We start from the raw sequence: 14,265 nt of genomic DNA, 5'->3' as shown, positions 1-14,265 counted from the left end.
CATCTTCAATATTGTAGTGTTAGTTTAAGAGGGATGGTTACTGTTTAGCAACATTCCCATACCCCAACTAGAAGAGTTGTGTCTTTTGCGCATTCAAGCTTGTATTATAATTTGGAAGAGGAATGTGTGTATAATTAGGTTTTAGCTTTGGCATTATAAAAGACAAATTTTGAACCTTAGAGATTTAAATAATGACTATGCATGTGGACTCTGTGTCCTTTCTCCACCAGTCTGATGCTGGGTAGCCCCACATGTGAAGGTAGGGTCCTGCCTATAAGTCTCTACAGTTGATTCAGCCCAAGTGGGTCTGAGCCACGGCCAGAGAATACTGCCCAGACTTAACCGCTTGTCTTCCAGATGTGTGTGAATGTTAACTATCCATGCCATTATCTCAAACCTTAAAACAAATCCTGGAGGAAGGTATGATTATTAACCTCCTTTTACAGGTGAAGAAATAGAGGCTCAGGGAAATTAAGTGAATTATCCAGGATTACAGCTTTTGATGACAATTTTAACTTGAACCAACAAAGTCTATCTGACTCAAACCAATTCTCTTATCCACCATTGTGTATTACCTCCATTTGTTAAAAGAAAAATCTTTAGTTTCTTTGGGCAAAGCAGTTTTAGGATAGCACTTAGTTGAAAATCCAGATTAGCTTATTGCAAAATAGTAGCAAATGCAGTTTAATTTACATAACTTAATTTCCTCCTTGATTATAATGTCATTAGTGGACACCGAGGGTTTTGTAGTTTTGTTTTTTTTTTTTTTACTTCTTAGGGTGTTTTTTGATTTGTATATCGATGCATGGAAATGCTTAGCTGTCTCTGAATGACATTAATAGAGCAAGGTCTAATGAGTTTAGAAATCTTTCAGTAATCAGATCTGGGGTAAGTGCTTCCCTTGGCTACAGGCTTTTTGTCTAAACATTTGGAGAGGTCCTGTCTGACTTTCAGCCATCTTGGAGGCTCCATACAGTTCATTCTTGGGAAGGGCAGATGGAAAATCATTAGCACTTCTCTCCTTCAGCAAATTGATGTTTCCTCAAACCTGGGCTCTGGTCGGCTTCCAGATAGTAGTAAGCCTTTTACTCCTGTAGGATAGTGTGTGCAGGGCCCAGCAACTCCACCACATTAAACCATGTACTTTGCTCTGGTATAGAGAGGTCACCATGAAAAACACGAGCTGCCAACTCACTTTACCTGGCAGTGGTTCAACTCTTTGACAGGCCTACCTCTGATTTAAACAAATTTGAGAAATATGTAAAGTTTTGGAAGCAGTTTTGCACTGATTTGATAAAAAGAAACCACAAAACACTGCAGCGCAGGTGTTGAGAATGTTTGAAAGCTGATTGAGGGAAGCAGATGGCTTTAGTCAGTGGCATCCAGCCAAAAGAGCAGGTGCTGGTCATGTGACCGCTGGTTACCAGGGTAATCTGATTGCTCTTGGCGTGCAGATGAAAGGAAAGGGGCCCAGTGTTCAGCTGTAGTATTGTATAATTTGTGGCAGTTAGAGCGGAAATAAATGCTGGAAATGGAGCCTCATAGTAGGGGAGACTTCTGTCCATGTGTAGCATAAACACTAGGACAGTTGGATGAGGAACTGTTGTATGGATTATTTTTAATTTAAAAAATATTATGCTTTCCGTGGATCTTTTGGGGACTTAAAGTTTTTAGAACACTGCCTTTTTCTTTTTTGAAAATAAAAATAAGTCTCTAAACCTAGCTGCCATTTGCTGTTATCTTGAATTATTTTATTTCCTTATATGGCTATTTACTATGCTGAAATGTTAACAAAACAAAATAAAAACAAACTCTTGAGTATTTAAAAATAACTAGTTTAAGATGATCACATATTTTCTTTATTATTTAAAAAAATACATTTTAGTTGCCTGATGGATACTTTGACTATATTAATAGTACTTTTGAAATATTTTACATGACAAATGTTTTACTTGAATAAAAGCATATAAATATCTTGGCCTCTTCTTTTTGTGGTAGCTGAGATTAAAAACATGCTGTTTAATGTATTCTGTCAGCATACTTTTCTGGGACTTTACAAACTTCAATAAATAAAATTTTATAAACTTTTTGAAATCCTTTGTTTTCAAAATTTATTAGAATTTTAGGCTCTCCGGAAATAGTAAAATATAATCATTACTGAGGTTGTATTTATTTTCAGTTTGGTTAACAAATGATAATTGATGTTAGAAAATCTTGAGGATGGCTTGAAAATTGAAATGGAAGGTAGCACTAAGTGCACATTCTAAAAGAATGTCAGGTAAAGGTTCTAGAGGGGATGGTAAACTTAAACAATTTTCTTAGAGTTTATGTCTTTTGTCTGATGTAACCTTCAAATCCCATTAATGTTTGTCAGCAACATACTGTGGAACATGTGCTTTAGCTATTGGGCTTGCTTTCCTGTATTTTTGTATTTCGGAGACCTAGGTTTTGGGGAAAAAAAGGCTAATTGCAATTTTCAAAAAAAATGTACACCAAAATAAGACTTATATTTAAGAATACAGCATTAACTAAATATGTAGAACAGGAAATTGCTATGTATTTTTATTTTAGAAAGATTATAAGTTGTATATAAATGTAACTGCATGGTGTAACAGAGGACACCTAGTAGTACTGATAAAAAAAAATAGACTTAAATAAGAATGTTTAAAACAATCTGCAAGAAACAAAGAAATGATCATTATATTGTTTTCCATGACAGTTTAAAAAATAATATTCTGCATCTTAAAAACTTGATAGCAAAATGACTTCTTAGTCTGATTTTTCATTATGGCTTGGTGTATTGGCAGGAGTTTTGCACAAATGTACTATGTGTGGTATTAGGAGTTTTTGCATGCAATTTCTTTTTAATTAGGGTCACATTTGGTAAAAGTCATCAATATGGAGTTTTACTATAAAAACTTAATAGTGGCACTTAACCATACGTGCCCAACATGCATTGATTTATCAATTGTCATTGATACTTTAGGGATGTTAATGTGGGAAATAAAATACGGTTTGGGATGTGGAAAACCCCATTAAAAAGTGAACACTAAATGATCCACTTTGAATTCTAGTAATAAGAAACCTGATTCAGAAGCAAGTGCTTTGAAGAAAAAGGTCAACAAGGGAAAAACAGAAGGTTCTGAAAATTCAGACTTAGACAAAACGCCCCCACCATCTCCTTCTCCTGAAGAAGATGAGGACCCAGGTGTTCAGGTAATACTATTATTCCGCTCCCCAAGCCTTGGTTATTTAGCATGGGTAACTTTAGCTGCATATGAAGTACACTAGACCTCTCCTATCTTGTTATAGAGATGCTCTTGAGATGTCTTTATTGTTGTCTGGAACATTATCTCCATAGCAATGAGAGCTGGGGAGGCCAACATGAAATTAAACTCCTGACCAGAATGACTTGGTTTTGCCATCTTGACTGTGTAATTAATAAAGAATCTTCATTTATTTCTGTAAATGTATTGTTTTGATATTTATATATGTTATTACCATCTTAACATATTGTTAATATATTGGTTCATTTAAAGCTTCATTCCCGTTTTTAAATTTCTCTGGACTTTGGTTGCTTGTCAGTTTTTTAAATTTTGCAGAATAAGAAATGAAGATATGATTTGTAGCTTGTCTTAAAGTTTCTGACATCTGACGGTCAGAATTCAGATATATTCATGTTAGTATTAAAGTTTCTATGAGCAAGTCACTGACTTTCTAAATGGCAACTCTGCAGAATATTCTAGTATTAGGGTCTCCTGACTGTTGGGAGAATTTTATAGAAATGAGTTGAAAGACTAGCCCTGAAATAAACATTAGGAATTTAGGTTCTTGTGTATGAAGCACACTGCCTTCACGGGTTGGACTGAGAGGGACCCTTATACGTGAAAGTTAAAAATTATTTCCTTGTTAGGTTTCCTGGAAACATGCCAGTGTGGTCCACTGGGATGGCTGGGAATGTAACTTATGTGAATGACATCTAAGTTATCAAGGAGCAGTTACTGAGGAATCCTGCCGGAATAGGAAGCTGGCCCCTAAAAGCTTACTGGATTTTTTTTTTTTTTTTTTACCATTTAGTGCACACTCAGGATTTTCTACCTATTCCCCTACCAATTAGAAACAAAATATTTGCAATATTCAGCTCTGTTCTAAAGAATATCAGATATTTTGGGTTTTGGTTTTTTGTTTGCTTGTTTGATTAGAACTCCCTGATACCTATAACTTCACAGAATGGCCTAACCTAATGACTAGGTGTAGAGAGAGTGTGAATGAATGTGTTTTTGGTTTGGTTTGGTTATATAACCAATGTAGTGATACCTTTGGCAGTGCGGGTTGATTATGTAATTTCTTTTTATTTTATACGTCAGTGGAAAGATACTGGGAAGGTAAGTAGATGCCCTTTTTTTAATTGTTTAGGAAGTTTTGTAAACTAAAATATTTTAATTGATCTTGAATTTTATTTTTATCCTCAAGAGTGTTTTCTCCTGATCTGTGTTTGATTAAATAGGACTTTTATGACATTAGTATATGGACACTATTAAGAATTTATTCACACAAATCAAGGAAATTTTGTTATTTTTTCACAGGTAACTGCTATTGTTTTTTAAAAAGTCTGTCTGTATTAATTCAGACTCAAATGAACTTTATGAAATACTATGTTTTTTGGTTTTGTTTTTTTTCCTTCTGCATTTCAGTTATAGAAAACTGCTAATCAATTGAAGTGAATATTGGTGCATCCTTTCTAATTGGCCAGGGCTTAAATGTAATGTTCTTAATAGCTAATAAAACAACCACACAAGGAGTGACTTTGAAAGCAGTGCTTTCTTGGTGTCTCTGACACAGGAAGTGATGCTGACTGGTTGTTTATTATGTTTCTTCCTGTAACACACGCATGAAGGGCTTAGTGTTACAATTCTTGAGTTTTTTGATTTGCTGAAGTAAATGCTATATCATTTTAACTAAAAGTTGTATCGCAAGGTATTACAACAGTGAGATCGTGGACATTTTTAAATCTTCTATTAAGTATACTTGTTTTAGCTGTACGCATCTTTTCTAAAGCAATCCAAGTTTTAAAAGTTGGCCTGTTAGTGTCAATTCAAAAGTTTTGAGTGACGGTTTAAATGCAATTCTTACATTTCATTTTGATTCACAAAAATCTTTCATAAAGTAATAGTTTACCAAATCATAATAGAAACATCTAATAAATAATTTAATTTTACATTGGGAAGTTGTAAAAGGAACCTTGGTACCCAAAATAGATGATCTTAAGATCACTATTATTTAGAAATTAGCGAAGCCATATAATATTCAGAAATTTCAGAAGATTGAGTTCCGATTGTATGTTGGAGTTGTTTACACTTACGAAGCGACCTCACATCCACTACTAAGTAACCCCATCACTATCGCGTGGATTTATATCACTAAGTTATATGAGGAGGCATTTACATTATAAAAGTTATATTTATAGTACATAAATTTCTGTTTTCAAAGGAAAGCCTCCTGTTTTATTGTACTGGAGCATTTCTTTAATATCAGAGTGGGATTTGGTATGAAGTGGGTTTGTCTTAGACCCTCTCCAGTTACTCATGCTGGGGGAATACTATGGCAGTGTGGCCTCAAGCATGGAAGCCTGGGAAAACATCACAGATGGATTGTTAGCAGCACATTACTACTTCCTAGAGTGGCATAGGGGTGGAAATAGAAATGAATGCATTTAAATTTTGTTAAGTTGACATATCAAATGACATACAGATATTATGTTAAATTTCGCAAAATCAAACCATCGTTCTTGACAAAATAGCCTTTTATATCTTACAGAGTTGGCAGTTGAGAAGTGAGGGGTGGTAAAGTGGGCCTGAGAGCAGCAGTAAGTAGGTCAGTTTTGGGAAGAGAGAAGGGAAGCTGTAACAAGGTAACTGGGCCATTTTTCTTTGGAAAGCTGGAGCTGATTAATGATGACTTTAATCCTACTAATTACATTTCACATTATGTACCATGCACTGTTCTAAATGCTTCAAATTAACTCCCCTTATGTGATCTTCGCATTGTTCGTTTGAGGTAGTAACTATCATTAACCCCATTCTACAGACCAGGAATCTGAGGTCCACGAAATAACCCGTTCAGGTCACATAATAAGAGGTAGTACCAGTGCAGACAGGGGTGCTCAGCTCTAGGGCCCACAAGGTCAGACTGCCTCCTGTGGTGTGGGGAAGGATCACAGGTGGCACAAACTCCGCTGGGTTCTGTGAGGCCTCCACCTGGGATTGATTGTCCTGGGTAGCTCTGAAGCTTTGTCCTGGAGAGGAAGGTCCCAGGAGGAACCTCTGGCCATGTCACTCCTCTCTCTGGTCTAGGCCGCTAAGAAGTTTGTTCATAAACTTTATCCCAGTGGTCTCATGTCAGAAAAGTTCTTTGTACCTTGCAGTTCTTTGTACCTATACCATGATGGTGTAGGGCTTCGAGCTTACAGTCTTGAATTTGGTGGTCATTTATACCAAGTTTGTGTTGTGAACTGTCTCAAACCCCTTTATGAGAGCAGAGAGTACAAACTAAAGATTAAAATCAGTCCATGCCACACTTTGTGTTGGTCCTGACTTGAAAGATGGCAGTGTCTGTCTTGCCTTTGGTACACACGATGATGGTGTTTTGCTTCTTTCTGCCTTGCTGTCCCAGCTTTACAATTCATGAGGCCCTTTAAAAAGCTTTATTTCATAATTCTTAGAAAGAAATCTATATAAAGTGCTAACTTTCCTCCGCATTTTTATTTCTTGTATGTGCCTTGCAAACTCTTTCTGTAAAGTTACAATGTTCTTGCATTCATCAATAGTTTAAAACTTACATGGGTCATTTTCAAACTTAGATTTTATCACATACACATATCAATGAAAAGGTACGTATTAACTTACAAAACAAATTCATTGTCAAAAAAGTGAAACAGTATAGAATTATTTTGAACAAAAAGTGCAAAACCCCTTGTTCTGCTCTGTTCATGCCTCTCCCCAGAATCAGTAGCTATTAACAATTTACTGTGTCTTTTCAGATTTTTTTCCATGTTATTGAAAGTGCACACGTATATGTTTGTTTTTTAGCAAATATTCTTTGAGGCATAGAGAAGTAAAGAAGACTTAGAATATTTTTATATTAAGGATTTTATATATTGATCCACATATTAAAATAGACACACAAAATTTTTGTTCATTATCTTAAACATTAATAGAATCATAAGCTACTTATTGTTGTGTGGCTTGTTTTCTTTCTTTCTTTTTTTTTATTTGACAATTTATTTTGCAAATATTCCCAAGATATGTAGCTTACTAGAAGTCAAACTTCTGGGTCAAAGGGTTGACATGTTTTAAATTTTGATAGATATGACCACGTTGTCCTGCAAGGACTATACGGGGTTGTATGTTGACCACAAGAGTTAAGAGAACCCATTTTTCCAGCAATCCTACTATTGCTGACTATTACCAATCTTTTAAGTTTTAACCAGCATGTTAAAATTAAGTTTAAAAAAGTAAAATTACTTTTCATAATCATTATGAATTTTGCCATTCAACCCTTCATCTCTTTGAAAATTTCTTTTAGGATCAAGCTTGAAATCCATAAACCTTTTATTTAAGTGGCTTGGAAATATCTTGGGTACCTTGGATAATATTATAACAGTATTTGTAGGGAACTTTGTAATTTATAAATTATCTTGTAATGCATTTACTTTTTTGGCTTTTTTTATGGAAAAATTTTAAAACATAGAAAAGTAGAAAGAATAGTATAATGAAGCCCCTATAGATCCATTACCCAGCTTGGATATTGCCATGACTTTTGATGGACACACTGGCTGAATGGGGAGGAAGTTTGTTATTATTTTCATTGTCCAGTTGAAGGGCATGTAGTTGGGAGTGGCAGAGCCGTGGCTGTCTCAGGTGTCCTACTCCAGATTTCTCCACATTTCTAATACTGTATTTGTTACCACTATGATCTTTTCATGTGATTTACAGGATTAAAATTATCAGCTTTTCTTAAGATTAATTTTTTAAAAATACATCTTACCATTCTGAGCCATCATAAAGAGCATCAGTAACTGCTTTTTAAAAGCTGTGTTGTTGGGCTTTTGTTTTAGAAGAGGCGGTCCAGCAGGCAGGTGAAGAGAAAGCGATACACCGAAGACTTGGAGTTCAAGATTTCTGATGAGGAGGCAGATGATGCAGATGCTGCTGGGAGAGATTCCCCTTCCAACACTTCACAGTCAGAGCAGCAGGTTAGCAGCCGGATTCCTGTGATTCACACATATGCATTTTTAAAGATGGACTGGAAATTTTGTAGCTGGAGTCCGAGAAGTTCAATGGAAACATCGGACTTTCAGCAGGGGGAACAGTCATTTGATGCCGGCTAATGTACTATGGGAAATTAGTTGTTTAACAGTATCTTTTAAAAAGCCCTGTTCACTGAAATTTATTTTTATACAAGCCTGTGATATGTAATTTGACACAATTTTGGAGAATTAATGGTCTGTGCTGAAGAAGAGTCAGAGCTAGAATACAAGGAGGCTGAATTTACCTCTGAGAATTCAGTGCTGTAGCTTCTGGGACTTTAATAAACCACTCAAGCTTGTCTCCTGCTGTTAGGCACTGTAAGAACCCCTTTGTGAAATTACTGCCTTGTAGTACCCAGCAGGGCATACTTTATTCTCTGTGCAATGTAAATAATGGATAACATAGTTTATATAAAATATGAGTAGTAATGTAGGATTGATTATTGTAAAGATCATTTTTTAAAAAATCTCTTTTTCTTACCATTACTGTACTTTAGTTAACAAGCTGGTAACCCATTGAATAGTATATCAAATGTACTTTTGTGTTTTATTTGGTAATTTATCTATATTAAGTTATGTGACGTTTTATGTGACTTCCATAGATACTAGGTTGGTGCAAAAGTAATTGCGGTTTCAGCATTGTTGAAGTTTGCTGTTTGATATTGGAGTACATTCTTAAATAAATGTGATTATGTTATACATCATTTTAATGCGCATTTCTCACTTTATGTTTTTTTGCTAATGACTTATTACTTGCTGTTTATTTTATATTTATTTTAGACTATGGAAATGATGTTAGACAAAAAGTGAATTCGAGCAGTTTTCTTATTCAAGTTCAAAATGGGTTGTAAAGCAGCAGAGACAACACACAACATCAATAACAACACACATTTGGCTCAGGAACTGCTAACGAACACACAGTGCAGTGGTGGTTCTAGAAGTTTTGCAAAGGACATGAGAGCCTTGAAAATGAGGAGCACAGTGGCTGGCCATTGGAAGTTGACAACGACCAATTGAGAACAATCATCCAAGCTGATCCTTTTACAATTACATGAGAAGTTGCCAAAGAACTCAACATTGACCATTCTACAGTCTTTCGGCATTTGAAGCAAATTGGAAGGGTGAAAAAGCTTGACAAGTGGATGCCTCATGACATGAGCTGAATGAAGATCAAAAAAATCGTTGAAGTGTCATCTTGTACGCAACAACAACAAACCATTTCTCAATCGGATTGTGACATGCAATGAGAAGTGGATTGTATATGACAACTGACAATGGCCAGCTCAGTGGCTAGGTGGAGAAGAAGCTCCAAAGCACTTCCCAAAGCCAAAGGTGGTCCACCTTCCCAAAGGTGGTCACTGTTTGGTGGTCTGCTGGTGGTCTGATCCACTACAGCTTTCTGAATCCCCATGAAACCATTCCATCTGAGAAGCAGTATGCTCAGCAAGTCGATGAGATGCACGGAAAACTGCAATGCCTGCCGCTGGCATCGGTCAACAGAAAGGGTTTAATTCTTCTCCACGACAACACCCGGCTGCACAACCAGTGGTTGAGAAGATGAACACATTGGGCTACGAAGTTTTGCCTCCTATGCTGTATTCGCCTGACCTCTTGCCAACTAACTACCACTTTTTCAAGCATCTCGACAACATTTTGCGGGGAAAATGCTTCCACAAGCAGCAGGATGCAGACAGTGCTTTCCAAGAGTTCGTGGAATCCCGAAGCACAGATTTTTGCACTACAGGAATAAACGAACTTATTTCTCATTGACAAAAATGTGTTGATTTGTAACAGCTCCTACTTTGATTAATAAAGATGTATTTGAGCCTAGTTATAATGATTTAAAATTCACAGTCTGAAACCGCAATTACTTTTGCACCAACCTAAATAAAAGATGCCCACAATAACAGAATGATGAGTACAGTTTCACCCCATGGGCATAGATGAAGAAAAGTTATGTCTTAGGCCGTGATCACACAGAGATTGTTTGCTCTTGGCAGCTGGAATTTCTGAATGCTCTCTGGCTTTAGGGACCTGTGCTAGTCTGCATAATTAAACCACATAATCACAAAGTAATAAGCACAGGTCTTCCTTTTGCCTTTCTGTAGAGTGAGATTTTTGTTCTTTTCAGTCACATATCCCACTGGCGACTTTGCCGTACCCAGTGATTTAAAGGGCTGGTAGGGAGGTGGTAAAGGGAATGATTTCTTGCTTTATAGCTTAGGGTGAGATGTTTTCCGTATGCATTGGCTCACATGACTTTATTTTTTAGGAATGTGTCGATGCAGAAGGTCCAGTGGTAGAAAAAATCATGAGTAGTCGTTCAGTGAAAAAGCAGGTAAGCACGATTTGGAGTGATCACAGTCTTCATGTGTGTGGGAGGGTGACTGTTACGAGATTATTGGCTTTGTGATTTTCCTTAAGAATTCCACTACCACAAAATAAAACTTGTGGTAATATTTCTAATACTTTCTGATTTACTAGCTCAATGTGAATCTTTGGGATATTTAACCGCAAATACACTAAAATATATCTATCAATCAGTGCTTTATAGCATCGAGCAGGCAAGAAACTCAAAAGTCTCCAAAGAAAACATGTAGGACTTTCAGAGTTACAGGCTGCCTTTTTTCATAAATATTGTCATAAAAATCATAAACATGAATTTACCTGTCATCTCTTGTATGAAAGTTTCCCCCTTCCACATGTTAGGATGGAAGTTCTGTTTATCATTTTAGCAAGTAAATGTTTTCTCTTTTGTTTTATCAGATTTTTTCATATGCAATTGAAGTATTAACATTTTTGCCAGTGCAAAGGTGAAATGTAGGGCTATTTTCATCGTAATTTTTAAAGACAGTATGACTTACTACTTAAGAGTTATTTAAATATTTATGTTGATTTGCAAAGGTGAGCTCTAAGTATCTGTCCCTAGCCTAACAGTCTTGTTGGGACACATGAAGCCTTTAACAAAGAATTCTGGTGACACTGTATTTTATTTTACTGATGGAAATTCTTGTTTCATTCCAACTACCTTCCTTCTTACCCAGTTTGAGAAAATGCTTTACTTAGTTTGAATAATTACATAGACATCCTGGTACATTTACATATTCTAACATATAGTTTTCAGTATCTCTAGAAAGTGGTCTCCTTTACATATAGGTGGCTGTCATTCAGCTGGAATCACTGCTAGAGCCACGTAGTTCTCTCTTTTTATTTGCTTTTAAGGAGGGCGGAAGTACAATTTCATGTTTCAGTGTATAGAATAACCTTTTTTTTTTTTTAGTGAAATGTATGCAATGTGTAACTTCTCAGAAAGGTGAGGAGGAATCATAGGATTTAAAGTGAGATCCCAGGCTTATCAAATAGAAAACCTTTACTATTTAAATACTACTATCAAGCAATCCTTGAAAATGTTATTGAACTAGCAGTAAACTTCTCTTTACCTTTGTCTTAATATTATTTGCCTGTCTATAGTATGAATTAAGGTATGAATTTTTATCAGAATAAACATCTCCAGTTTATATGAAAATAATCAAAAGCAACATGTCAAGATATTTTCAGATTGAGTGTAGGGGTGGAGTTGTGTGGAGTGGCTGGCTATCGGGCGACTCTGAATCTGATTTCCTCCCTGGTGAATTAAATGATAATATCTCAGCCAAATTTCCCACCTGTTCAAGTAGAAATGAGCACTGTTTAACTCATTAGAAAGGTTGCATTTTTGTCCTACTAATGACTCTAGAACTGTTAATTTGTGAATTGTAGATATATGGTAAAATTTAAATACTTGACATGCTTTAAAGAGTAATCCCCTTCACTGAATTGAAGTGACTTGTTTGAGTAAATAGCTTGTCGTCTGGATGGGATATATTAATTTTCATTCAATTGACAGTGCTTCAGCAGGCGTACTCAGCAGGTTTAGGGGTTGCAAATTATAATTAGCTCTATTATTCAGAGCCACTTAGACTATATATTATGTAGGACATTGCTTTTTCTTTCTGTTTTGCCCATGCTAGAGCTTTTTTTCACCCTCTCAGCTACCCTTTTAGATAGGTACCGTGGTTTAGGAGTAGGTATTGTTCGATTTACTGATGACCAGGTTTATCTTATCATAGGAGGTTAAAACTTAAAACAACTGTACATGGGGGTGGAACATTTGTTGAATCAGTGAATTTGAAGATGGGGAAAATTAGTGGGAAAATTCCTGTGGAAGGGGAGAGATGCCTTGAGGTATAATTTAAAGTAAAGAAGAGATGTGGAGCTCATTGGATTGCTTGTCCATTCATGGCATTTCTTAAAGGGTAATAAAAAACCATTAGAAGGCACTAAACATTAACTGGTACTAACTTTTTAAACTGCTTATGTTCTCAAAGTAGGTACTTTAGTTATCACCTTTAATAACATTGAGGAAAGTGTTGCAAGTAGAAACAAAAGGAAATTTGAGATTTTTCTGTAGGTTCTAGCTATGCCTGCTGGTCTGTCTCTTATTACCATGAATAATTTAAGAATGGGCCATGAAGAAGGTGTCTTTATCTCCCCCTGGCAGCACTGTAAAAATGGGCTATGAGCTCTCGGAGCATACTCTGAACAGTGCTGACACATAGTGGGGACTCACTGTTTTTCAAAGTCAGTTGACCTCGTCACTGTAGCCAGAGAAGGGTCATGATTCACTATGGTGGCGTTGGACAAACTCACAGAACTCGCCCGGCAGAGCCTCCCTAATACAACACCTCATCTTAAGTAAGAGTAGTTCAGGCATTTATGTTGTTCTATACACAAGTTACTGTGAATGATACCCAATGGAAGGGATATAGTTGGGACTTGTATTTGAAGTTTGATTTTATACGTTTTCCATGTTCGTCATCCTGAAGCCCTTTCTGCTTTGAGCCATTCATCTTTGAAGAATAATTCAAATCCTTTTTGTATCAGAAGGTCAAAAATAGTTTTAAAAGCTAATTGTGACTATATTCCCTAAAATTTCTTATTTAAAATATATATTTTCTTTTTAAGAACTTATTTTAAATTCCAGAGTGTGTGTTTTAATTCTCTTTAGTTGCACCTAGTAATTTAAAAAATAGAGTGTAAGGAAGGCAAAACTGTAATCTCATCCATTATCATGTCAATTTTTGTGTCAGTGAACTGTGATCTGATATCTTTAGAAGAGTATACAATACGTTGGGCCAGAAGTAGGGAAGGATTCACATGCCTTATTGATATCTTTGTTGAGGGGCTTTCTTAGTCTTTTATGTATTATTTAACAAAATTTCGCTTTTTTTTACACTATAGTTTAGCTTTGTTTCTTGATTATGACTACTTAGTTTAGTAATAGGATACTTCGGAAAGGTCATTTGTTCTTTTGGGCTATAGGATTGTCATTTTCTGGGTGTCTGTTTAGAATCCAGTTGGCTGGAGGAGTCAGTTTATTGCCTTATCAAAGTTTCTGGTTCATGTGAACAGTGGAACAAATATAGCTTAATATGTTTGAAATTTTAAATTTCATGTGAATAATAAAGATTTACATAGGCTGATTTTATAATCTAATGAAAAGATATACACATTTCTCAGAAATATTCTATTGAATACGTAATATTACTTAGAGAGCTCTCTCAGATTTAATGGTAGCTGTCAAAGAAATAAATTTGAGTGGGGGTGTTTATGTGTACGTGTACACTCATGCTTGGAAATATTGCTTTGAAGCAGTTATTCACTGGATGTGCCTATTGTAGAACAGCTTCTGAAAATTGGGCTGGAGTGGAGGGTTGGGTGTTAGGGCTGGTTCACAGCTATCTCCAGAGGCTGGTCAAACTGACTGCCATTTAGCAAATAATTGGAATGATGCTCCTGAGGGCTTCTGCATTCACATGCTTTTGTTAACTGTTTTATTACCAGTAAAGCAAAAGAAGTCAGCATGATCATATTTATGCACAAGGAAGAGTGAAAAACAGCTCTATTTATATATGTAG

General features: G+C 35.9%; 1 protein-coding gene across 3 annotated transcripts in view; it reads left to right on the top strand.

Annotated features, from left to right (window-relative positions):
- CHD7 (chromodomain helicase DNA binding protein 7) overlaps positions 1–14,265 on the top strand; it is a 197,678-nt gene that overhangs the window by 118,287 nt on the left and 65,126 nt on the right. For all 3 annotated transcript variants that reach the window (XM_012738651.3, XM_012738650.3, XM_076005290.1), the window contains exons 4-6: positions 3,075–3,216; positions 8,117–8,254; positions 10,581–10,646. In XM_012738651.3, the coding sequence (XP_012594105.2) occupies positions 3,075–3,216; positions 8,117–8,254; positions 10,581–10,646 (346 nt within the window). The remainder of the gene's footprint in view (positions 1–3,074; positions 3,217–8,116; positions 8,255–10,580; positions 10,647–14,265) is intronic.

The sequence above is a fragment of the Microcebus murinus genome, chromosome 7, assembly GCF_040939455.1.
Source record: "Microcebus murinus isolate Inina chromosome 7, M.murinus_Inina_mat1.0, whole genome shotgun sequence".
Lineage (NCBI taxonomy): Eukaryota > Metazoa > Chordata > Mammalia > Primates > Cheirogaleidae > Microcebus > Microcebus murinus.
Note: the sequence above shows the minus strand (reverse complement) of the source record. Positions and strands in the feature narration are given on the sequence as shown.